This window comes from Salvelinus fontinalis, chromosome 28 (genome assembly GCF_029448725.1).
Source record: "Salvelinus fontinalis isolate EN_2023a chromosome 28, ASM2944872v1, whole genome shotgun sequence".
NCBI classification, from domain to species: domain Eukaryota; kingdom Metazoa; phylum Chordata; class Actinopteri; order Salmoniformes; family Salmonidae; genus Salvelinus; species Salvelinus fontinalis.
In genome coordinates this window covers 38,446,983-38,474,521 of record NC_074692.1, presented here as the reverse complement: position 1 = coordinate 38,474,521, position 27,539 = coordinate 38,446,983, and the positions used below count along the sequence as shown (strand labels likewise).

General features: G+C 44.2%; 1 protein-coding gene across 15 annotated transcripts in view; it reads right to left on the bottom strand.

Annotated features, from left to right (window-relative positions):
- LOC129826683 (potassium channel subfamily T member 1-like) overlaps nucleotides 1-27,539 on the bottom strand; it is a 152,090-nt gene that overhangs the window by 98,312 nt on the left and 26,239 nt on the right. For 2 of the 15 annotated variants that reach the window (XM_055887676.1, XM_055887679.1), the window contains exon 1: nucleotides 4,541-5,018. The exons of 12 other annotated variants lie outside the window; for them this stretch is intronic. In XM_055887676.1, the coding sequence (XP_055743651.1) occupies nucleotides 4,541-4,689 (149 nt within the window). In that variant the 5' untranslated portion in view covers nucleotides 4,690-5,018. Of the gene's footprint in view, nucleotides 1-4,540; nucleotides 5,019-27,539 lie in introns of those variants that run through there. One more of the 15 variants, XM_055887684.1, reaches the window with a different exon arrangement.

Genomic DNA, 27,539 nt, shown 5'->3' with positions numbered 1-27,539 from the left:
CACGCACTTCATATATTTTTTCATGATTAGGAACATTATTTTTCCCTGGTGCATATTAAACATGAGTAACTTAATCTGTCTTTTTAGTTACCAGGCATGGGGCACAAGTTTTGAAAGCATAACATATAGCATATTCCCATAATCATTATATAATGTATCCCTGATGTATCAAACTTGAGTAACATCTCAATTGGTTCTGTAGGGATACAGATGCACAAACTTCCTCTGTCTTTTTTGCTTCATCAAACTCGCTCAAGAGGCTTTGGTGACTGAGTATGTAAAGCTGCATGGGCTCCCAGTCATAAACACCATCAATATCATCAGCAACATCTAAAAACAACCATCTTGTTCCTGCTAGCTGTGATGGAGACTATGTGTGAAACGCTCACACATACCGGGCTTCTCTATAAGCTTCCCAAATGTTATCTTGTCTCAGAGCCTAGGGCTGACAAAGTTTTCTCTGTCTCTGTCTCTGTCTCTGTCTCTGTCTCTGTCTCTGTCTCTCTGTCTCTCTGTCTCTCTGTCTCTCTGTCTCTCTGTCTGTCTCTCTCTCTGTCTCTCTCTCTGTCTCTCTCTCTCTGTCTCTCTCTCTGTCTGTCTGTCTGTCTGTCTGTCTGTCTGTCTGTCTGTCTGTCTGTCTGTCTGTCTGTCTGTCTGTCTGTCTGTCTGTCTGTGCCACTTGCACCTCCGTTTAGAGTGACATCCCTGGATCTCTAACACACCATGACATCTCTCTGCATCTCTGTGAGTCTGTCAGGTGGATTAACAACAACAGGGGATACAAACTAAGTAGGCAGGGTGGACTGGAGAGTACAGGACAGGGGAGGAGAAGTGAGGGGAGGAGTGGGGAGGGGAGGAGAGAGGAGAGGGTAGGAGAGGGTTGAGGGGAGGGGAGGAGAGGAGAGAGGGGAGGAGAGGACAGGGGAGGAGAGGTGAGGGGAGGGGAGGGGAGGAGAGAGGGGAGGAGAGTACAGGACAGGGGAGGAGGGGTGAGGGGAGGCGAGAGGGAAGGAGAGAAGAGAGGGGAGGAGAGGGTTGAGGGGAGGCAAGGAGAGGAGAGACGAGAGGAGGGGAAGGCCGTAGAGGGGTGAAGAGAGGAGAGGACAGGGGAGGGTAGGGCTGAAGAGAGAAGAGGGGAGGAGAGGAGGTGAGAGGGGAAGGGAGGGAGGAAAGGGGTGAAGAGAGGAGAGGGGAGGGGATGAGAGAGGAGGAGAGAAGAGAGTGGAGGGGAGGAAGGGAGGAGAGGGGAAGGGGAGGGAGGAGAGGGGATGAGAGAGGAGGAGAGAAGAGAGGAGAGGGGAGGGAGGAGAGGGGATGAGAGAGGAGTAGAGAAGAGAGGGGAGGGGAGGAAAGGGGTGAGGAGAGGAGAGGTGAGGGTTGAGGAGAGTAAAGGAGGTACTCCAGAGGCTTTGTGAACTGCTACAGTTGTTCTATGGTATACTAGCTACTTCACTCAAACCCCAAATGCCACTGCTGCATTTTCAGATGGTGTTGCTGCTGCATTGTGTCTTTCGAGTTCTACCTGTATTATTGATGTGAGATCCTCCCTTTGAAAAACTAACATAAGAAGGACTGTATGTGGAGTGGACACTGTCTATCATTCAAAGGTAGTATATATCAGCAGTATACTATAGCCTCATTCTTATTTAAATAGCTTTCACAGAAGTCTTGTGGTAAGAGAGAATGATCAACAGGCATGCCAATGAGTGAATAGTTCATGATGGCACTGGTCTTTAGGACATGGGTCTTTATAGTAGACCTATATGGGTACATGTACAGTATGTGGATGCAATATCAAACTAAACATCACAGGCATTATGGAACTGTGGCAAACCGCTCTAATGAACAAAATTGACCCTGCACCAACCTCAACCTGGCTTTGCCCCTCCGGCTTTTGCTAAACAGCAGAAATACTGTAGCAGACTCTAAACATTATTGCAGGTTTCTGACCAACTAACGCCATTGCTTCAATTTTGCAGTCGAGCGCTAAGAGAAATTAGATGAGAATGGTGAGAATGGTGAGTGTGTGGAAATGCATACCGTTTTGGGATAAAGAGAGGGATTTTAACACCCAGAGCAACTTCTATTCAGGCAGGCATATGTAGAGTATATGTATCTCCTCCCCCTTAATGAAACCATGTAGTCCCATTCACAGAGAGCTGCATCTCCCCCTTAAAGAAACCATGTAGTCCCATTCACAGAGAGCTGTATCTCCCCTTTAATGAAACCATGTAGTCCCATTCACAGAGAGCTGCATCTCCCCCTTAATGAAACCATGTAGTCCCATTCACAGAGAGCTGCATCTCCCCCTTAAAGAAACCATGTAGTCCCATTCACAGAGAGCTGCATCTCCCCCTTAATGAAACCATGTAGTCCCATTCACAGAGAGCTGCATCTCCCCCTTAATGAAACCATGTAGTCCCATTCACAGAGAGCTGCATCTCCCCCTTAAAGAAACCATGTAGTCCCATTCACAGAGAGCTGTATCTCCCCCTTAATGAAACCATGTAGTCCCATTCACAGAGAGCTGCATCTCCCCCTTAATGAAACCATGTAGTCCCATTCACAGAGAGCTGCATCTCCCCCTTAATGAAACCATGTAGTCCCATTCACAGAGAGCTGCATCTCCCCCTTAATGAAACCATGTAGTCCCATTCACAGAGAGCTGCATCTCCCCCTTAATGAAACCATGTAGTCCCATTCACAGAGAGCTGCATCTCCCCCTTAATGAAACCATGTAGTCCCATTCACAGAGAGCTGCATCTCCCCCTTAATGAAATCATGTAGTCCCATTCACAGAGAGCTGCATCTCCCCCTTAATGAAACCATGTAGTCCCATTCACAGAGAGCTGTATCTCCCCCTTAATGAAACCATGTAGTCCCATTCACAGAGAGCTGTATCTCCCCCTTAATGAAACCATGTAGTCCCATTCACAGAAAGCTGCATCTCCCCCTTAATGAAACCATGTAGTCCCATTCACAGAGAGCTGCATCTCCCCCTTAAAGAAACCATGTAGTCCCATTCACAGAGAGCTGCATCTCCCCCTTAATGAAACCATGTAGTCCCATTCACAGAGAGCTGCATCTCCCCCTTAAAGAAACCATGTAGTCCCATTCACAGAGAGCTGCATCTCCCCCTTAATGAAACCATGTAGTCCCATTCACAGAGAGCTGCATCTCCCCCTTAATGAAACCATGTAGTCCCATTCACAGAGAGCTGCATCTCCCCCTTAAATAAACCATGTAGTCCCATTCACAGAGAGCTGTATCTCCCCCTTAATGAAACCATGTAGTCCCATTCACAGAGAGCTGCATCTCCCCCTTAATGAAACCATGTAGTCCCATTCACAGAGAGCTGCATCTCCCCCTTAATGAAACCATGTAGTCCCATTCACAGAGAGCTGCATCTCCCCCTTAATGAAACCATGTAGTCCCATTCACAGAGAGCTGCATCTCCCCCTTAAATAAACCATGTAGTCCCATTCACAGAGAGCTGCATCTCCCCCTTAATGAAACCATGTAGTCCCATTCACAGAGAGCTGCATCTCCCCCTTAATGAAACCATGTAGTCCCATTCACAGAGAGCTGTATCTCCCCCTTAATGAAACCATGTAGTCCCATTCACAGAGAGCTGCATCTCCCCCTTAATGAAACCATGTAGTCCCATTCACAGAGAGCTGTATCTCCCCCTTAATGAAACCATGTAGTCCCATTCACAGAGAGCTGCATCTCCCCCTTAATGAAACAGCACCCAGGTAATCTACTCCAGGGCCATTTCTGATTTGCTCTGACAGACATGTAGGCTACATACACAATCACCTGCGGTTTGCATTGCAAAGCAGCTAGTCTATCATGTTGATAACAACATATTAACTCACTGGAATGAGCAAAATATTCATACAAAGTGTCAAGTTCACCTGTGGCAACCAACACAGCGATTGTATCCTCGATACATCTGCATTTACCATGATATATGATATTGCTTCAGACATGTACAATTGCATTGTTAGAGTTGCAGCATCTTCAGAATTACATAAGCTTTGCACAGAATGTACTGCAGACATAAAGAAAACCTCAGAAAAACCTAAATAGGATGCTGAGAAAAATATGACTGACAGGAAGAGGATGGTTTAGTCAAACACTGAGCCAATTTGAGCTACTGTAACAGTGCCATTGTGTGCTGTCGGTGTTGACAATCTGTCATAAATCAGCTTCATAAACCGAGCATATCCTGTGTCAATATTACCAGCATGAGAACAGAGACAGCTACCTCCCGGCGCGCCACGGTTATGTCATTCAAATATTTTCCTTATAGTCGATTATTGAATCTATTTTTCGATATAAACGTAGCCTAATGATAAATGTATATTATTTGCCTAAAGATAATGATCTATAACGTTATATGGGATAATTAAACTGCGCTTTACCGCCGCGCGCTCGCGACACCACATCGGTTTGTGAAGATGCTGCAGGTTTGATATCGAACTGGTACTCTGAGTCTGAAACATGCAGCGGCTTCATGCGGGTCTATCTGGGGTACCTTTGCCCAGCATCACTCCCAAAAGAACCCATCGTCCGTATCGGCATCGACGGGTTGACCCAAGTCGGTTCCTCTGAGGATTTCGTGGCCTCGGTCTTGACGTCTGGGTCTATCTCCGAGGGAGACGGTGTGAGTTTAGCGCCTGCCATCTTTACTTCTCCCGCTCCTAAGTTAACTCCAGCGGAGAATTACCAATGTGTTGCCTCTCTCTTGTCAATACCAGATAATGGAATCAGCAGCGACTAAAAGTGCAACCCGCATCCTGAATGCACTACCGCTGCAAGTAAGACCAAGGTATACTTCCCCTTCCTTTCTGCAATAGCCTACTAAATCCTCCGAGAAAGAGCTGTGAGCTTCTTGTGATTCAGCAGCACTCCATCCTTTAGAGATGTGTGCTCCGTTGCGTCTTAGCCAGCTCAAGTCGTCATCCCAACGTCAAACCATTCTACCCAGTAGACTGGCGCTTCTTGTTGCAACTGTAGCTGCAACATTATTCATTGATTTTGAAAGGGGGATGTGTTCAAATGTGTTTTCTAATCATTTAAAATAGTATCAGCTGTCATTCGATGCACCTAAATATGATGTGTACTAACAGTTACATTTGTACAGTGTAAAGTGCCATTACTGCATTATGAATACTTTTACATAATGCATCGAATCACTGTGGGTTATTTGTTTACAAAGCAAAAGTGATGGATAACTCATTCATACTGTGACATCTCAGTAATGCACCAGCAATCCTCACCAGACATGCCACTTCTATAATCAATCATCAACATCAGTCAGTGACAAATCTGCAGAAGGCTCCAAGTATCATCTAAATGGAGGAGTCAGTTACATTGCAGACACAGCAAGCAGAGGCAGCAGCACCAGACCCACAGGCTGATGATGAACAGCTGCACACTAGCAGGCTTGTATGCACTTAATACAGGACATGATTTATAAACTCTGAAACAAAAATGAAAAAAATCCATTGCTCACCACAAATGTTCAGGAGCACTGCATTGACTATATAATGCTTGTATGCACTTAATGCAATACATAATGATAGGCTACCAAAACAAAAATTCAACATTCACCCCCTCACAATATATTGTACAAAAACAGTACAGAACCCTAAAACCTTTTGTTCTGTAGTGAGCAGGACAAGAAAAGGAAATACTAAGACAGCTTGTCACAAAGATTGAATAGTAGATGTGTTATTCAAACTCAGATTGAAGATATCACCCATCATGTTTGTGTTTGGTTTGGATTTTTATCGAAAACTGGAGTGGAATAAGACATGTGAAGGAGGATTAGCTCTAGTATGAATAAAATGTGATGGAGACGATCTCACACCCTGGCCTTAGTATTCTTTGTTTTCTTTATTATTTTAGTTAGGTCAGGGTGTGACATGGGGAATGTTTGTGTTTTGTTGGTTTTGGGTGTTTCTATGGTAAAGGGGTTGTTGGGTATAGGATATGGGTTTGTGTGGAGTACATGTGTCTAGTGTTGTCTATGTATGGTTAGTTGTCTAGGAGAGTCTATGGTTACCTGAATGAGTTCCCAATTAGAGACAGCTGATTTCGGTTGTCTCTGATTGGGAGCCTTATTTAGGGTAGCCATAGGCTCTCATTGGTTGTGAGTAATTGTCTATGTAGAACGTTTGTAGCCTGTATGTATGTGCACAACGTTTGTAGCTTCACGGTCGTTTTGTTGTTTTGTTAGTTTGTATAGAGTTTTGTGTCGTGTTCATCTTCGTGGTGTTAATAAAAGAAGATGGCTTATTTTCCAACTGCTGCGTTTTGGTCCGTCAATCCCCCACACGATCGTGACAGAATTACTCACCATAGGACCAAGCGGCATGGAAGGCGGCAACAGGACCTACCTACACAGGATTTCTGGAGATGGGAGGACGAATTGGAAGGAAAGGGACCTTGGGCTCAACCTGGAGAATATCGCCTCCCTCGTGAAGAGCTGGAGGCAGCGAAAGCCGAGAGGAGGCGATATGAGGAGGCAGCACGGAGACAAGGCTGGAAACCCGTGAGTACAACCCAAAAATTTCTTGGGGGGGGCCTTAAAGGGAGTGTGGCGAAGTCAGGTAGGAAACCTGCGCCTACTCCTTGTACTTACCGTGGAGAGCGAGAGTACGGGCAGACACCGTGTTACGCAGTAGAGCGCACGGTGTCTCCTGTACGCGTGCATAGCCCGGTTCGGTACATTTCAGCTCCACGTATCGGCCGGGCTAGACTGAGCGTTGAGCCGTATGTCATGAAGCCGGCCCAACGCATCTGGTCACCAGTGCGTCTCCTCGGGCCGGCGTACATGGCACCAGCCTTACGCATGGTGTCCCCGGTTCGCCTACATAGGCCGGTGCGGGTCATTCCACCTCCCCGCACTGGTCAGGCGACGGGGAGCATACAACCAGGTAAGGTTGGGCAGGCTCGGCGTTCAAGGGAGCCAGTACGCCTGCACGGTCCGGTATTTCCGGCGCCACCTCCCCGCCCCAATCCAGTACCACCAGTGCCTCCTCCACGCACTAGCTATATGGTGCGTGTCTCCAGCCCTTTACCACCAGTGTCTAAACCACGCACCAAGCCTCCTGTGTGTCCCCAGAGTCCTGTGCGTCCTGTTGCTGCTCCCCGCACTAGCCCTGAGATGCGTGTCCCCAGCCCGGTGCCACCAGTCCCGGCACCACGCACCAGGCCTACAGTGCGCCTCAGCCGGCAGGAGTCTGCCGTCTGCACAGCGATGACTGAACTGCCCGTCTGCCAAGCGCCATCTGAGCCATTCGTCTCCCCAGCGCCATCTGAGCCATCCGTCTCCCCAGCGCCATCTGAGCCATCCGTCTGCAATGAGCCTGCAAAGCCGCCCGTCTGCCATGAGCCTGCAAAGCCGCCCGTCTGCCATGAGCCCACTGAGCCGCCAGCCAGACATGAGCCGCTAGAGCCGCCAGCCAGACAGGAGCCGCTAGAGCCGTCCGTCAGACAGGATCTGCCAGAGCCGCCAACCAGACAGGATCTGCCAGAGCCGCCAACCAGACAGGATCTGCCAGAGCCGCCAATCAGACAGGAGCAGCCAGATCAGTCAGCCAGCCATGAGCAGCCAGATCCGTCAGCCAGCCATGAGCAGCCAGATCCGTCAGCCAGCCATGAGCAGCCAGATCCGTCAGCTAGCCATGAGCAGCCAGATCCGTCAGCTAGCCATGAGCAGCCAGATCCGTCAGCTAGCCATGAGCAGCCAGATCCGTCAGCTAGCCATGAGCAGCCAGATCCGTCAGCTAGCCATGAGCAGCCAGATCCGTCAGCTAGCCATGAGCAGCCAGATCCGTCAGCTAGCCATGAGCAGCCAGATCCGTCAGCCAGCCATGAGCAGCCAGATCCGTCAGCCAGCCATGAGCAGCCAGATCCGTCAGCCAGCCATGAGCAGCCAGATCCGTCAGCCAGCCATGAGCAGCCAGATCCGTCAGCCAGCCATGAGCAGCCAGATCCGTCAGCCAGCCATGAGCAGCCAGATCTGTCAGCCAGCCATGGGCCGTCCCTCAGTCCGGAGCTGCAGTCCCTCAGTCCGGAGCTGCCATTCCTCAGTCCAGAGCTGCCATTCCTCAGTCCGGAGCTGCACCTTACCCTGGTGCTGCCCCTTACCCTGGTGCTGCCCCTTACCCTGGTGCTGCCCCTGACCCTGGTACTGCCCCTGACCCTAGTACTGCCCCTGACCCTAGTACTGCCCCTGACCCTAGTACTGCCCCTGACCCTGGTACTGCCCCTTAGTCCGGAGCTGCCCCTTAGTCCGGAGCTGCCCCTTAGTCCGGAACTGCCCCTTAATGCAATGGGGTTAATGTGGAGGGGGGTCATTTGGAGGAAGCCTAGGAGGTGGTTGGGGACTGTGGTGACGTGGGGACCACGACCGGAGCCGGAGCCGCCACCGTGGATGGAAGCCCACCCAGACCCTCCCCTAGACTGTGTAATGGTGCGCCCGGAGTTCGGGGGGGGTTATGTCACACCCTGGCCTTGGTATTCTTTGTTTTCTTTATTATTTTAGTTAGGTCAGGGTGTGACATGGGTAATGTTTGTGTTTTGTTGGTTTTGGGTGTTTTTATGGTAAAGGGGTTGTTGGGTATAGGATATGGGTTTGTGTGGAGTACATGTGTCTAGTGTTGTCTATGTATGGTTAGTTGTCTAGGAGAGTCTATGGTTACCTGAATGAGTTCCCAATTAGAGACAGCTGATTTCGGTTGTCTCTGATTGGGAGCCTTATTTAGGGTAGCCATAGGCTCTCATTGGTTGTGAGTAATTGTCTATGTAGAACGTTTGTAGCCTGTATGTATGTGCACAACGTTTGTAGCTTCACGGTCGTTTTGTTGTTTTGTTAGTTTGTATAGAGTTTTGTGTCGTGTTCATCTTCGTGGTGTTAATAAAAGAAGATGGCTTATTTTCCAACTGCTGCGTTTTGGTCCGTCAATCCCCCACACGATCGTGACAGACGAAGGGAAGTGTGATATAAATGTGATGGAGACGAAGGGAAGTGTGATATAAATGTGATAGAGATGAAGGGAAGTGTGATATAAATGTGATGGAGAAGAAGGGAAGTGTGATATAAATGTCATAAAGACATTTAACATTTACATTTAAGTCATTTAGCAGACGCTCTTATCCAGAGCGACTTACAAATTGGTGCATTCACCTTATGACATCCAGTGGAACAGCCACTTTACAATAGTGCATCTAAATCTTTTAAGGGGGGGGGACGAAGGGACGTGTGATATAAATGTGATGGAGATGAAGGGAAGTGTGATATAAATGTGATGGAGACGAAGGGAAGTGTGATATAAATGTGATGGAGACGAAGGAACGTATGATATAAATGTGATGGAGACGAAGGGAAGTGTGATATAAATGTGATGGAGACGAAGGGAAGTGTGATATAAATGTGATGGAGACGAAGGGAAGTGTAATATAAATGTGATGGAGACGAAGGGAAGTGTAATATAAATGTGATGGAGACGAAGGGAAGTGTGATATAAATGTGATAAAGACGAAGGGAAGTGTGATATAAATGTGATAAAGACGAAGGGAAGTGTGATATAAATGTGATGGAGACGAAGGGAAGTGTGATATAAATGTGATGGAGACGAAGGGAAGTGTGATATAAATGTGATGGAGACGAAGGGAAGTGTGATATAAATGTGATGGAGACGAAGGGAAGTGTGATATAAATGTGATGGAGACGAAGGGAAGTGTGATATAAATGTGATGGAGATGAAGGGAAGTGTGATATAAATGTGATGGAGATGAAGGGAAGTGTGATATAAATGTGATAAAGACGAAGGGAAGTGTGATATAAATGTGATAAAGATGAAGGGACGTGTGATATAAATGTGATAGAGATGAAGGGAAGTGTGATATAAATGTGATAAAGACGAAGGGAAGTGTGATATAAATGTGATAAAGACGAAGGGAAGTGTGATATAAAAATGATAAAGACGAAGGGAAGAGTGATATAAATGTGATGGAGACGAAGGGAAGTGTGATATAAATGTGATGGAGATAAAGGGAAGTGTGATATAAATGTCATAAAGACGAAGGGAAGTGTGATATAAATGTGATGGAGACGAAGGGAAGTGTGATATAAATGTGATGGAGATAAAGGGAAGTGTGATATAAATGTGATGGAGACGAAGGGAAGTGTGATATAAATGTGATAAAGACAAAGGGAAGTGTGATATAAATGTGATGGAGACGAAGGGAAGTGTGATATAAATGTGATGGAGACGAAGGGAAGTGTGATATAAATGTGATGGAGACGAAGGGAAGTGTGATATAAATGTGATGGAGACGAAGGGAAGTGTGATATAAATGTGATGGAGACGAAGGGAAGTGTGATATAAATGTGATGGAGACGAAGGGAAGTGTGATATAAATGTGATGGAGACGAAGGGAAGTGTGATATAAATGTGATGGAGACGAAGGGAAGTGTGATATAAATGTGATGGAGCCGAAGGAACGTGTGATATAAATGTGATGGAGATGAAGGGAAGTGTGATATAAATGTGATGGAGACAAAGGGAAGTGTGATATAAATGTGATGGAGATGAGGGGAAGTGTGATATAAATGTGATGGAGATGAGGGGAAGTGTGATATAAATGTGATAAAGACGAAGGGAAGTATGATATAAATGTGATGGAGACGAAGGGAAGTGTGATATAAATGTGATGGAGATGAAGGGAAGTGTGATATAAATGTGATAAAGACGAAGGGAAGTGTGATATAAATGTGATAAAGACGAAGGGAAGTGTGATATAAATGTGACAAAGACGAAGGGAAGTGTGATATAAATGTGACAAAGACGAAGGGAAGAGTGATATAAATGTGATGGAGATAAAGGGAAGTGTGATATAAATGTGATGGAGATGAGGGGAAGTGTGATATAAATGTGATAAAGACAAAGGGAAGTGTGATATAAATGTGATGGAGATGAAGGGAAGTGTGATATAAATGTGATGGAGACGAAGGGAAGTGTGATATAAATGTGATGGAGATGAAGGGAAGTGTGATATAAATGTGATGGAGATGAAGGGAAGTGAGACATAAATGTGATGGAGACGAAGGGAAGTGTGATATAAATGTCATAAAGACGAAGGGAAGTGTGATATAAATGTGGTGGAGTCGAAGGGAGTGTGATATAAATGTGATGGAGACGAAGGGAAGTGTGATATAAATGTGATGGAGACGAAGGGAAGTGTGATATAAATGTGATGGACACGAAGGGAAGTGTGATATAAATGTGATGGACACGAAGGGAAGTGTGATATAAATGTGATGGAGACGAAGGGAAGTGTGATATAAATGTGATAAAGACGAAGGGAAGTGTGATATAAATGTGATAAAGACGAAGGGAAGTGTGATATAAATGTGATAAAGATGAAGGGAAGTGTGATATAAATGTGATAAAGATGAAGGGAAGTGTGATATAAATGTGATAAAGACGAAGGGAAGAGTGATATAAATGTGATAAAGACGAAGGGAAGTGTGATATAAATGTGATGGAGACGAAGGGAAGTGTGATATAAATGTGATGGAGAGGAAGGGAAGTGTGGTATAAATGTGATGGAGACGAAGGGAAGTGTGATATAAATGTGATGGAGATGAAGGGAAGTGTGATATAAATGTGATGGAGATGAAGGGAAGTGTGATATAAATGTGATAAAGATGAAGGGAAGTGTGATATAAATGTGATAAAGATGAAGGGAAGTGTGATATAAATGTGATAAAGATGAAGGGACGTGTGATATAAATGTGATGGAGATGAAGGGAAGTGTGATATAAATGTGATAAAGACGAAGGGAAGTGTGATATAAATGTGATAAAGACGAAGGGAAGTGTGATATAAATGTGATAAAGACGAAGGGAAGAGTGATATAAATGTGATGGAGACGAAGGGAAGTGTGATATAAATGTGATGGAGATAAAGGGAAGTGTGATATAAATGTCATAAAGACGAAGGGAAGTGTGATATAAATGTGATGGAGACAAAGGGAAGTGTGATATAAATGTGATGGAGACAAAAAAGGGAAGTGTGATATAAATGTGATGGAGATGAGGGGAAGTGTGATATAAATGTGATAAAGACAAAGGGAAGTGTGATATAAATGTGATGGAGACGAAGGGAAGTATGATATAAATGTGATGGAGATGAAGGGAAGTGTGATATAAATGTGATGGAGATGAAGGGAAGTGTGATATAAATGTGATGGAGATGAAGGGAAGTGTGATATAAATGTGATGGAGACTTAGGGAAGTGTGATATAAATGTGATGAAGACAAAGGGAAGTGTGATATAAATGTGATGGAGACGAAGGGAAGTATGATATAAATGTGATGGAGAAGAAGGGAAGTGTGATATAAATGTGATGGCGACGAAGGGAAGTGTGATATAAATGTGATGGAGACGAAGTGAAGTGTGATATAAATGTGATGGAGACGAAGGGAACTGTGATATAAATGTCATAAAGATGAAGGGAAGTGTGATATAAATGTGATAAAGACGAAGGGAAGTGTGATATAAATGTGATGGAGATGAAGGGAAGTGTGATATAAATGTGATGGAGAAGAAGGGAAGTGTGATATAAATGTGATAGAGATGAAGCAACGTATGATATAAATGTGATGGAGACGAAGGGAAGTGTGATATAAATGTGATGGAGAGGAAGGGAAGTGTGGTATAAATGTGATGGAGACGAAGGGAAGTGTGGTAGAATTGTGATAAAGACGAAGGGAAGTGTGATATAAATGTGATAGTGACGAAGGGAAGTGTGATATAAATGTGATAAAGACGAAGGGAAGTGTGATATAAATGTGATGGAGACAAAGGGAAGTGTGATATAAATGTGATGGAGACAAAGGGAAGTGTGATATAAATGTGATGGAGATGAGGGGAAGTGTGATATAAATGTGATAAAGACAAAGGGAAGTGTGATACAAATGTGATGGAGACGAAGGGAAGTGTGATATAAATGTGATGGAGACGAAGGGTAGTGTGATATAAATGTGATAAAGACGAAGGGAAGAGTGATATAAATGTGATGGAGACGAAGGGAAGTATGATATAAATGTGATGGAGATGAAGGGAAGTGTGATATAAATGTGATGGAGAAGAAGGGAAGTGTGATATAAATGTGATGGAGATGAAGGGAAGTGTGATATAAATGTGATGGAGACAAAGGGAAGTGTGATATAAATGTGATGGAGATAAAGGGAAGTGTGATATAAATGTGATGGAGATGAGGGAAAGTGTGATATAAATGTGATAAAGACAAAGGGAAGTATGATATAAATGTGATGGAGATGAAGGGAAGTGTGATATAAATGTGATGGAGACGAAGGGAAGTGTGATATAAATGTGATGGAGATGAAGGGAAGTGTGATATAAATGTGATGGAGACGAAGGGAAGTGGGATATAAATGTCATAAAGATGAAGGGAAGTGTGATATAAATGTGATGGAGATGAAGGGAAGTGTGATATAAATGTGATGGAGAAGAAGGGAAGTGTGATATAAATGTGATGGAGATGAAGGAACGTATGATATAAATGTGATGGAGATGAAGAGAAGTGTGATATAAATGTGATGGAGACGAAGGGAAGTGTGATATAAATGTGATGGAGAGGAAGGGAAGTGTGGTATAAATGTGATGGAGACGAAGGGAAGTGTGGTATAAATGTGATAGAGACGAAGGGAAGTGTGATATAAATGTGATAAAGACGAAGGGAAGTGTGATATAAATGTGATGGAGACAAAAAAGGGAAGTGTGATATAAATGTGATGGAGATAAAGGGAAGTGTGATATAAATGTGATGGAGATGAGGGTAAGTGTGATATAAATGTGATAAAGACAAAGGGAAGTGTGATATAAATGTGATGGAGACGAAGGGAAGTGTGATATAAATGTGATGGAGATGAAGGGAAGTGTGATATAAATGTGATAAAGACGAAGGGAAGTGTGATATAAATGTGATAAAGATGAAGGGACGTGTGAAATAAATGTGATGGAGATGAAGGGAAGTGTGATATAAATGTGATAAAGACGAAGCGAAGTGTGATATAAATGTGATGGAGACGAAGGGAAGTGTGATATAAATGTGATGGAGACGAAGGGTAGTGTGATATAAATGTGATAGAGATGGAAGGTAGTGCAAGAAAAAATAAAAAAGTCATTTAGAATGAAGGATGTGAAAGGGATGAGGAGGAAAATATGTGCTGAGTAGAGTAAACAGACTGCACAGAGACACCTGTTGGTGATGGAGAGAACTGCAGGCCTAACTCCAGCCTTACAGACACTGAGCAGTAGCAGCAAGCTAGCAGCAGCAAGCTACCAGAAGGAGACAACTGAATGATGGGCAAATATGGGAAATATAATGTAGCTGTAAATATGTATACTGGAACAACTGCCGATATACACTTAATGTAAACAACATTATGAACACCTGTTCTTTCCATGACATAGACTGACCAGGTAAATCCAGATGAAAGCTATGATCCCTTATTGATGTCACTTCTTAAATTCACTTCAATCAGTGTAGATGAAGGGGGAGAAGCCAGGTTAAGTTAGGAAGGTGTCCTTAATATTTTGTCCACTCAGCATAGAATACAAATAAAACAACAGGAGCAGACAGACACAACTGAACTGTATTTGAATCAGTATTTGATGGGCAAATATGGCCAATAGCTCATAGGACAAGTTGCTTCATTGAATCAGTGAATATGTATGCAACAGTTGCGATTCCCTCTCGCTTGGGAACCCAACATCTTAACCATTAGACCAGAGGGAAATCAGCCTGGCCCAAGAGCAACTATTGAGCTTTACTGTTGAGGCTCAGGCAGGGCTACGTCACGATGGTGTGATTTCAGATCACCTCTGCTACAACAACATACAATAACAACATACAACATTTATTTATTTATTTATTTATTTTACCGTTATTTTACCAGGTAAGTTGACTGAGAACACGTTCTCATTTGCAGCAACGACCTGGGGAATAGTTACAGGGGAGAGGAGGGGGATGAATGAGCCAATTGTAAACTGGGGATTATTAGGTGACCATGATGGTTTGAGGGCCAGATTGGGAATTTAGCCAGGACACCGGGGTTAACACCCCTACTCTTACGATAAGTGCCATACTGTAGTGTTGTTAGCAGACTGAACAGTCAGCTGATTGAACAGTCAGCAGGTTGAACAGTCAGCAGGTTGAACAGTCAGCAGGTTGAACAGTCAGCAGGTTGAACAGTCAGCTGATTGAACCGTTAACGGGCTGAACAGTCAGCAGATTGAACAGTCAGCAGGTTGAACAGTCAGCATGTTGAACAGTCAGCAGGTTGAACAGTCAGCAGGTTGAACAGTCAGCATGTTGAACAGTCAGCAGGTTGAACAGTCAGCAGGTTGAACAGTCAGCAGATTCAACAGTCAGCAATTTGAACAGTCAGCTGATTGAACAGTCAGCAAGTTGAACAGTCAGCAGATTGAACAGTCAGCAAGTTGAACAGTCAGCAGATTCAAGTCAGAAATTTCAATAGTCAGCAGATTCAACAGTCAGCAGATTCAACAGTCAGCTGATTGAACAGTCAAGTTCCTTGGTGTCCACATCAACAACAAACTAGAATGGTCCAAACACACCAAGACAGTCGTGAAGAGGGCACGACAAAGCCTAATCCCCCTAAGGAAACTAAAAAGATTTGGCATGGGTCCTGAGATCCTCAAAAGGTTCTACAGCTGCAACATCGAGAGCATCCTGACTGGTTGCATCACTGCCTGGTACGGCAATTGCGCTCGGCCTCTGACCGCAAGGCACTACAGAGGGTACATCACTGGGGCTAAGCATCACTGGGGCTAAGCTGCCTGCCATCCAGGACCTCTACACCAGGCGGTGTCAGAGGAAGGCCCTAAAAATTGTCAAAGAAACCAGCCACCCCAGTCATAGACTGTTTTCTCTACTACCGCATGGCAAGCGGTACTGGAGTGCCAAGTCTAGGATAAAAAGGCTTCTCAACAGTTTTTACCCCCAAGCCATAAAACTCCTGAACAGGTAATCAAATGGCTACCCGGACTATTTTCATTGTGTCCCCCCCCCCCAACCCCTCTTTTTACGCTGCTTTTACTCTCTATTTATCATATATGCATAGTCACTTTAACTATACATTCATGTACATACTACCTCAATTGGGCCGACCAACCAGTGCTCCCGCACATTGGCTAACTGGGCTATATGCATTGTGTCCCGCCACTCAACACCCACCAACCCCTCTTTTACGCTACTGCTACTCTCTGTTAATCATATATGCATAGTCACTTTAACCATATCTACATGTGCATACTACCTCAATCAGCTTAACTAAGCGGTGTCTGTATGTAGCCTCGCTTCTTTTATAGCCTTGCTACTGTATATAGCCTGTCTTTTTACTGTTGTTTTATTTCTTTACCTACCTATTGTTCACCTAATACCTTTTTGGCACTATTGGTTAGAGCCTGTAAGTAAGCATTTCATTGTAAGGTCTACACCTGTTGTATTCGGCGCACGTGACAAATAAACTTTGATTTGATTTGATTCACCAGTCAGCAGGTTGAACAGTCAGCTGATTGAACAGTCAGGAAGTTGAACAGTCAGCAGGTTGAACAGTCAGGAAGTTGAACAGTCAGATGATTGAACATTCAGGAAGTTGAACAGTCAGCAGGTTGAACATTCAGGAAGTTGAACAGTCAGGAAGTTGAACAGTCAGCTGATTTAACATTCAGGAAGTTGAACAGTCAGCTGATTGAACAGTCAGGAAGTTGAACAGTCAGCCGATTGAACCGTCAGATAATTGATAATGGGCCGTTTGGGATTGGCGCAAAAAGATCACCTTTAAACGACCACATTCAGACACTGAAAAAAAAGGCAAATTTTCAGCCAGAATAGCAGTCTGCCTCCCTACCTCATTCTATGCTGCAGATGGGAGCAGAGAGCCACAGTACCACTGGTCTGTCAAAACAAATTAGAACCAAACAGCTTCAAGCAGACATCACAGCTGTCTGCTTCAACATAACATGGCCAGGGAGGGAGACAGGCTACCTAGTCAACACCACTGCCACTATGGACAAAAACACACATCCACACACATATACACACATACAGTGCATTCGGAAAGTATTTAGACCCCTTGACTTTTTCCACATCTTGGTTTCCTCAGACCAGTGTCGTGACGTGACTATCATTAATGTGATGACGGCTATTTTATCAAATAAATTAACTATGTTTAATTATTACGTGATTAAATTAATAATGTAACAATGAATTCATTAGTAACTTGGGGCACCACGGACAAAGTTTGTTTTAATGAGTTACTGTTTCCTGAATTAACTCAAGAATATATTGTTATCATACCAGTCATGCGGATTTAGAAATGCAACATATATTTTGCTTAGCTTCTCTCTGTTGAAACCACTCGATCCGTCTGTGACAAATAGTTAGACAGAAAGTCTCTGGTTGTGTAAGTCTCTCGTTGTCCACCAGAGGTCACAATGTCCTCAGTTGTAGGCCTCTTTGTCCCTGACTGTTCGTTCCTTTGATAAGATCTTCCTTGTGTCTTTGGTCAAAGTTATAGACTATTTTACATTACCCAGCTGCAGACTGAGAATGTCTGGTATAGTCTTCGCCTTCTGCACCCGTCGAGTTTCAGAGGGTCTTACCATTTCGTAACATTCAGCTCACGCTGTCGGTCACACTGGTCTGTATTTAAATTTCAACCATTTCAACACGTAGCCACGCGTAGCTACCTCTACACGTTGGTCTGATAAAGTCTAACCATTCGTGACCATTCGTGACATACGGCTCAACACCGTCCGCCTGCTTGGTCTCAATGGTTGATTATTCAGGGTTCAGCTCCCAACCATTTTACACGCCAGTAGCAACCCGGCAATGTACTGGTTTAATGTACATTTCGTTAGCAGTCCTTTTATGTACTCGCCTTGGAGGGCGGTTCCATCATGTTGCCACAATGTCTGTGCTCACGTGGGCGTGGTTACTGACTTGGCAAAAGTTTATATAGAAACAATTCTCATTTAGAGGGCTAAAATCACATTTCATCTTCTCACAAATAGTTTAATATTTAATCATATACGTTTTACAACATTTAGATGTACTATCAGGTTTGAAGGTAAGACCCAGATGCAGACTGTGTCGGAGTAACAATGTTTATTATGGCAACAGGGAAGGCAAATGACAGGTCAAGGTAAGCAGGGGTCGATAACCAGAGTAGTGGGGGAAAGGTGCAGGCAGCCTCAGGGCCGGGTCAGGCAGAGGTTTGTAATCCAGAGGTGGGGCAAAGGTACAGGACGGCAGGCAGGCTCAGGGGCAGGCAGAGTGGACAGGCAGGCGAGCTCAGAGATGGGACAGGCAAGGGTCAAAACCAGGAGGGCGAGAAAAAAAGAGAGTGGGTAGAAGCAGGAGCTGAGATGAAAAACGCTGGTTGACTTGACAAACAAGACGAACTGGCAACAGACAAACAGAGAACACAGGTATAAGTACTCAGGGGATAATGGGGAAGATGGGCGACACCTGGAGGGGGGGTGGAATCAAGCACAAGGACAGGTGAAACAGATCAGGGCGTGACATGTAAACCTGATAACTCATTTGTGGAGGTACAGTTATTTAGTTACACCGTCCTTAATGATATCACAAAACAATAAACTTTTGACAGGCTGCATCGTTTGGATCCCCACCAACCATTCCAGGCATGTGGATTTGAGAACTAATCTTCCAATGCCCAATCTTTTGATGTTTGAAGTTTTGGCAAGATTCTCTCTTTACACACAAAGTCATAGAATGTTGTTTAGATGTTTTAACAACTTGATTGGAGTACACATGTGGTCAATTCAATTGGTTGGACATGATTTGGAAAGGCACACACTTGTCTATATAAGGTCTCACAGTTTACAGTGCATGTCAGAGCAAACACCAAGCCATGAGGTCGAAGGAATTGTCAGTAGAGCTCCAAGAGAGAATTGTATCGAGGCACAGATCTGGGGAAGGGTACCAAAAAATGTCTGCAGCTTTGAAGGTTCCCACGAACACAGTGGCCTCCATCATTCTTAAATGGAAGAAGTTTGTAATCACCAAGACTCTTCCTAGCCTTTCACGGGTCTCTACCCCGGGTCCGGGAGCACCCCCCACCCCCCCCACACTGAGTAGCATCGCTAGCATAGCGTCACAATTAAATAGTAGCATCTAAATATCATTAAATCACAAGTCCAAGACACCTAATGAAAGATACAGATCTTGTGAATAAAGCCACCATTTCAGATTTTTAAAATGTTTTACAGGGAAGACAAAATATGTAAATCTATTAGCTAACCACGTTAGCAAAAGACACCATTTTTCTTTGTCCACCATTTTTTTCTCAACACCAGTAGCTATCACCAATTCGGCCAAATAAAGATATTGATAGCCACTAACCAAGAAAAAACCTCATCAGATGACAGTCTGATAACATATTTATGGTATAGGATAGGTTTTGTTAGAAAAATGTGCATATTTCAGGTATAAATCATAGTTTACAATTGCACCCACCATCACAACTCGACTAGAAAAAATACAGAGCAACGTGTATTACCTAATTACTAATCATAAAACATTTCGTAAAAATACACAGCGTACACTAATTGAAAGACACAGATCCTGTGAATCCAGACAATATTTCAGATTTTCTAAGTGTCTTACAGCGAAAACACAATAAATCGTTATATTACCATAGCACATGTGCAAACATTACCCCAGCATTGATTCACGGCAAAAAGAGCGACAGCATTATCACCACCAAAATGTATTAATTTTTTCACTACCCTTCTCAGAATTCTTCAGATGACACTCCTGTAACATCATATTACAACATACATATAGAGTTTGTTCGAAAATGTGCATATTTAGCCACCAAAATCATGGCTAGACAATGAGAAAAGTAGCCCAGCTGGTCAGAAAATGTTGTGCGCCATATTAGACAGTGATCTAGTCTTATACATAAATACTCATAAACTTGACTAAAAAATACAGGGTGGACAGCGATTGATAGACAATTTAATTCTTAATACAATCGCTGAATTACATTTTTTAAATTATCCTTACTTTTCAATACAGGTTGCGCCAAGCGAAGCTACACCTAACAAAATGGCGGCATAAGCGTTTAACATTTTTCGACAGAAACACGATTTATCATCATAACTTGTTCTTACTATGAGCTGTTCTTCCATCAGAATCTTGGGCAATGAATCCTTTCTTGGGTCTAATCTTCTTTTGGTCGAAAAATGTCCTCTTGTCTGTCGAAATGCCCACTAACGTTCGACCGGGACCCCGAAACGTGCCCGGCGCTTCAAAGTGCACCACAAAGCAATGCCTCAAAATCGCACTAAACGGATATAAATTGCTATAAAATGGTTCAAATTAACTACCTTATGATGCTGTTAACACCTATAACGAGTAAAAACATGACCGGAGAAATATTACTGGCTAAACAACAGGTTGGAAGGAGGCGAGTCCGACGTCCTTCGTGCGTCAGGCGCAGGCAGCAAAAGGAAGTTACTTCCGGTATTTGGTGATTTATAGAGGCCCTGATTGCGCAATCGACTCCATTCAAAGCGTCATCACGTACTGACATCCAGGGGAAGACGTAAGAAGTGTCTGTTTCTCCATAGCATTTACAGGGACCTTTAAACCGACCTGGGATCAGGGGCCAAGATGTCTGAAATCTGACTCCCTGTCATGAAAAGTGCTGTAGAAGGAGTTCTGTTTCACTCAGAGACAAAATTCCAACGGCTATAGAAACTAGAGAGTGTAGAGAGAGTAATAATAATATGCATATTGTACGAGCAAGAATTGAGTACTAGGCAGTTTAATCTGTAGAGCAAATTATGCTAATGCGAAACAGCACCCCCTATATTGACAAGAAGCTAGAACTGTCCGCCCGGCCAAACTGAGCAATTGGCGGAGAAGGGCCTTGGTGAGGGAGGTGACCAAGAACCCAATGGTCACTCTGACAGAGCTCAAAATCAAATCAAATTTTTTGGTCACATACATGTGATTAGTAGATGTTATTGCGGGTGTAACAAAATGCTTGTTATTCTAGCTCCGACAGTGCAGTAATATTGTCACGTATACCCCCTCTCCGGCCTCTAGGTCATCAGGCTGCTGATTATCCCGCACCCCTGTCACCATCGTCTCGTGCACCTGCGCCTCATGACACTCACCTGGACTCCATCACCTCCTTGATTATCTTCCCTATATCTGTCCCCCCCCTTGGTTCTCTCCTCAGGTGTTATTGACTCTGTTCCATGTCACTCACCTGGACTCCATCACCTCCTTGATTATCTTCCCTATATCTGTCCCCCCCTTGGTTCTCTCCTCAGGTGTTATTGACTCTGTTCCATGTCACTCACCTGGACTCCATCACCTCATTGATTATCTTCCCTATATCTGTCCCCCCCCCTTGGTTCTTTCCTCAGGTGTTATTGACTCTGTTCCATGTCACTCACCTGGACTCCATCACCTCCTTGATTATCTTCCCTATATCTGTCCCTCCCCTTGGTTCTCTCCTCAGGTGTTATTGACTCTGTTCCATGACACTCACCTGGACTCCATCACCTCATTGATTATCTTCCCTGTATCTGTCCCTCCCCTTGGTTCTTTCCTCAGGTGTTATTGACTCTGACTCTGTTTCAGTTTCATGTCTGTGCGTTGTTCATGTTTTTTCTATTATGTTTTCCCTGATTTATTAAATTATTCACTCCCTGAACATGCTTCCTGACTCCCAGCGCACACGTTACAAATATCTAACAAGTAATATTTAACAAATTACACAACATACACCGAATACACACAAATCTAAGTAGGAATGAAATAAGACTATATACATATATGGATGAGCGATGTCAGAGTGGAATGGACTAAGATACAGGTAGAATAGTATAGAATACAGTATATACATATGAGATGAGTAATACAAGATATGTAAATATTATTAAGTGACTAAGATACAGGTAGAATAGTATAGAATACAGTATATACATATGAGATGAGTAATGCAAGATATGTAAATATTATTAAGTGACTAAGATACAGGTAGAATAGTATAGAATACAGTATATACATATGAGATGAGTAATTCAAGATATGTAAATATTATTAAGTGACTAAGATACAGGTAGAATAGTATAGAATACAGTATATACATTTGAGATGAGTAATGCAAGATATGTAAATATTATTAAGTGACTAAGATATAGGTAGAATAGTATAGAATACAGTATATACATATGAGATGAGTAATGCCAGATATGTAAACATTTTTAAAGTGACTAGTGTTCCATTCCTTAACGTGGCCAGTGATTTCTAGTCTATGCATATAGGCAGCAGTCTCTAGTGTGCTAGTGATGGCTGTTTAACAGTCGGATGGCCTTGAGATAGAAGCTGTTTTTCAGTCTCTCGGTCCTAGCTTTGATGCACCTGTACTGACCTCGCCTTCTGGATGATAGCGGGGTGAACAGGCAGTGGCTCGGGTGGTTGATGTCCTTGATGATCTTGTTGGCCTTCCTGTGGCATCGGGTGCTGTAGGTGTCCTGGAGGGCAGGTACTTTGCCCCCGGTAATGCGTTGGGCAGACCAACACCACCCTCTGGAGAGCCTTGCGGTTGCGGGCGGTGCAGTTGCAGTACCAGCCGGTGATACAGCAAGACAGGATACTTTCAATTTGTTTGTGAGGGTTTTATGTGACATGCCAAATTTCTTTATCCTCCTGAGGTTGAAGAGACTCTGTTGCGGCCTCTTAACCACACTGTCTGTGTGGGTGGTCCATTTCAGTTTGACAGTGATGTGTACACCAAGGAACTTGAAGCTTTCCACCTTCTCCACTGCATTCCCATCAATGTAGATAGGGGGATGCACCCTCTGCTGTTTCCTGAAGTCCACGATCATCTCCTTTGTTTTGTTGACGTTGAGTGAGAGGTTGTTTTCCTGGCACCACACTCCCAGAGCCCTCACCTCCTCCCTGTATGCTGTCTCATCATTGTTGGTAATCAAGCCTAGTACTGTTGTGTCGTCTGCAAACTTGATGATTGAGTTGGAGGCGTGCTTGGCCACACAGTCATGGGTGAACAGGGAGTACAGAGGGGTCTGAGCACGCACCCATGTGGGGCCGCAGTGTTGAGGATCAGCGGAGTGGAGGTGATGTTTCCTACCTTCATCACCTGGGGGCAGCCCGTCAGGAAGTCCTGTACCCAGTTGCACAGGGCGGGGTTCAGACCCAGGGCCTCGAGCTTAATGATGAGCTTGGAGGGTACTATGGTGTTGAATCCTGAGCTATAGTCAATAAACAGCCTTCTTACATAGGTATTCCTCTTGTCCGGATGGGATAGGGTAGTGTGAAGAGTGATGGCGATTGCATCGTCTGTAGATCTATTGGGGCGGTAAGAAAATTTAAGTGGGTCTAGGTTGGCAGGTAAGGTAGTGGTGAAATGATCATTTCACCACTACCTTACCTGCCAACCTAGACCCACTTCATGATGACAGAGGTGAGTGCTACGGGGCGATAGTCATTAAGTTCAGTTAACTTTGCCTTTTTGGGTACAGGAACAATGGTGGCCATCTTGAAGCATGTGGGGACAGCAGACTGGGATAAGGAGAGATTGAATATGCCCGTAAACACACCAGCCAGCTGGTCTGCGCATGCTCTGAGGACGTGGTTAGCGATGCCGTCAGGGCCGGCAGTCTTGCGAGGGTTAACAAGTTTAAATGTTTTACTCACATCGGCCACGGAGAAGGAGAGCCCGCAGTCTTTGGTAGCGGGCCACATCGGTGGCACTGTGTTATCCTCAAAGCGTGCGAAGAATGTGTTTAGCTTATCCGGAAGCAAGACGTCGGTCTCGGAGACGTGGCTGGTTTTCCTTTTGTAGTCCGTGATTGTCTGTAGTACCTGCCACATACGTCTCATGTCTGAGCCGTTGAATTGTGACTCCACTTTATCTCTATACTGACATTTAGCTTGTTTGATTGCCTTGCGGAGTGAATAACTACACTGTTTATATTCTGCCATATTCCCAGTCACCTTGCCATGGTTAAATGCGGTGGTTTGTGCTTTCAGTTTTGCATGAATGCTACCATCTATTCACTGTTTTTGGTTACGGTAGGTTTTAGTAGTCACAGTGGGTACTACATCTCCTTATAAACTCAGTCACCGTATCTGTGTATGCGTCTAGATAATTTTTTCGCAAGCCTCCCGGAACATATCCCATTCCACGTGATCAAAACAATCCTGAGGGGCGTGGGTTCTGATTGGTCAGATCAGGGTTGAATAGTTCTTAGCACGGGTACTTCCTGTTTGAGTTTCTGCCTATAGGAATGGAGGAGCAAGATGGAGTCGTGGTCAGATTTGCAAAAAGGAGGGAGGGGGAAGCATTCCGGAAGTTTGAATAGCAATGGTCAAGAGTCTTAGCAGCGCGAGCAGTACAGTCAATATGTTGATAGAACTGTGGCAGCCTAGTCCTCAAATTGTCTTTGTTAAAGTCCCCAGCAACAATAAATACAGCCTCAGGATATGTGCTTTCCAGTTTGCATAAGTCCAGTGAAGTTCTTTGAGGTCCGTTGTGTTATCGTCTTGAGGGGGGATGTAAACGGCCGTGGCAATGACGGAGGAGAATTCTCTTGGGAGATAATATGGCCGGCATTTGATTATGAGGTATTCTAGGTCGGGTGACCGGAAGGATTTGAGTTCTTTTATGTTCCTAGAATTACACGATGAGTCGTTCATCATGAAACACACCCCTCCGCCCTTCTGCTTCCCAGATAGATATTTATTCCTGTCTGCGTGATGTACTGAGCTTTACGGACTCCGACAGAGTATCCCGAGAGAGCCATGTTCCGTGAAACAAAGTATGTTACAGGCCCCGATGTCTCTCTGGAAAGAAATCCCTCATCAACTTTATTATCCAAAGACTGAACATTAGCGAGTAATATACTCAGAAGCGGTGGGTGGTGTGCGCGCCTCCTAAGTCGAACCAGCAGGCCGCCTCGAGTGCCTCTCCTCCGCCAGCGATGTTTTGGGTCGGCCTCTGGAATAAGTTACATTTCTCTGGGGAGAGTGAACAAAGGATCCGCTCCAGGGAAGTCATATTCCTGTTCGTAATGCTGGTAGTTCTGGTGAGTTACCGCCGCTCTAATATCCAATAGTTCTTCCCAGCTGTATGTAATGACACAAAACATTTCCTGAGCTAAAAATGTAATAAATAGTACATAGTTTCGTAAGAGCTAGTCGCGATGCTGCCATCTCCGTCGGCACCATCTCTGTCGGTGCTCTAGAGTTCCTCTGTGGAGATGAGAGAACCTTCCAGAAGGACAACCATCTCTGCAGCACTCCATCAATCAGGCCTGTATGGTAGAGTGACCAGACAGAAGCCACTCCTCAGTAAAAGGCACATGACAGTCCGCTTGGAGATTGCCAAAAGCCAACTAAAGACTCCCAGACCATGAGAAACAAGATTCTCTGGTCTGATGAAACCAAGTTTGAACTCTTTACACTGAATGCCCCATCTGGAGGAAACTTGGCACCATCCCTACGGTGAAGCATGGTGGTGGCAACATCATGCTGTGTGGATTTTTTTCAGCGGCAGGGACTGGGAGACTAGTCAGGATCGAAGGAAAGATGAACAGAGCAAAGTACAGAGAGATCTTTGATGAAAACCTGCTCTAGAGCACTCAGGACCTCAGATTAGGGCGAAGGTTCATCTTCCAACAGGTCAATGGCCCCAAGCACACAACCAAGACAACGCAGGAATAGCTCAGGATGAGTCTCTGAATGTCCTTGAGTAGCCCAGCCAGAGCCCGGACTTGAACCCGATCGAACATCTCTGAAGAGACCTGAAAATAGCTGTGCAGCAACACTCCCCATCCAACCTGACAGAGCTTGAGAGGATCTGCAGTGAGGAATGAGAGAAACTCCCCTAATACAGGTGTGCCAAACTTGTAGCGTCATACCCAAGAAGACTCAAATCTGTAATCTCTACCAAAGGGGGTTCAACAAAGTACTGAGTAAAGGGTCAGAATGCATATGTAACCGTGATATTTCATTTTCTTTCTTTATTTTAAAAAAACCTGTTTTTGCTATGTCATTATTAAAATTTGAATATTCAAATCACTTAATTGCCTTAACGGGGGAAATCAAACAAGCAAAACAACATGGCAGTGATTTAGACCGTGCAAAGGAATTTCAGCTTATTATTTCACCTGCCAGCCTTATTCACAGGCAAATGAAAGATGGTTGTAATATGCTACAATAATTACACTATTGGGGGATATGAAGCCTAAGACAAAAGTTGTAACAGACAGCAGAGACATCCCACTGGGCACACGCTGGTTGAACCAACAAGGAAAAGATGTTGAATTGACGTCTGTGCCCAGTGGGATGAACACATATACAAAAAATATTTATTTTCAGACGTCGAAACACTAGCCATGAGGTCCTTTTCAATCCATTCCACCTGCCTGCACAGAGAGGAGAGAGAGCAGAATGATCCTGCTGCTATCTCTCGCAGAAACCATTTACTATTTCCCCTAACCTATTACCGTCTCCACAGCAACCTTCAAGGTGACGACCAGACAGGTTCATACTATTTTAAATCTTATACTCTGGGTGTTTGTTTTAGCCTGCAGATAGACTGGTTTCACAGTTTTCCGTCTACTCTATTGCTTTCATAAGATGCCAGGCAAACTCAATCAAGCACAGCTAAAGTATTTGAAAATAATCTTGAATAGTACTTGAACCCAGGTCTGGTTACATTGCTGTGTTTTCTTGTGCTCCTTAGTCTTTCCTCTGATGAGCTCCTTATGTCCAAGTCATTACAGCAGCTGATTCAGCCTGACAACCAGAGGGCTCCAGCCTACACCAATGGCAGCTAATTAATTTGGCCAGACAAACAAACGTCTGAGGGTGAAATTGCTGCTCCAATAATTACCTAATACAACGAAATGAGGGAAAGATGTTATAACAGAGAGCTCTCCGCTGATGATTCTCTTTTATCTCCTCCCAGAAGTCTACCTTCAGCTGCAGATCCCACGAGGACGGGCCTCGTGAGACCGTGCTGCTTGATAACCACGACAATTAGTATCATCTGAGATGTGGCTATAAAACAGTAACCATTCATACAGTAGACACTCTAGAGCTGAGGCAAAGCAATGTCTACTTCAATCTATTTCTATGTGTGAACTAGCTAGGAGATGATGAATAAATATAGAGATGTGCTGAAAGTGTTCAAAGCCTTAAATCAAAGGTAGAAATATAATCTCAGAAACACAATGTAATTCTCATACTGATTGAGCTACAGTACATTCCACAATGCAGATGTAAAGTACAGTGCAGTCAATTTAAAATGAAACTAAAACAATTTCTAGTGCTGATGAGGGTGATAGGTGAGAGCTGTAACTGTGGCCCACCCACACACTAGCATGATGACT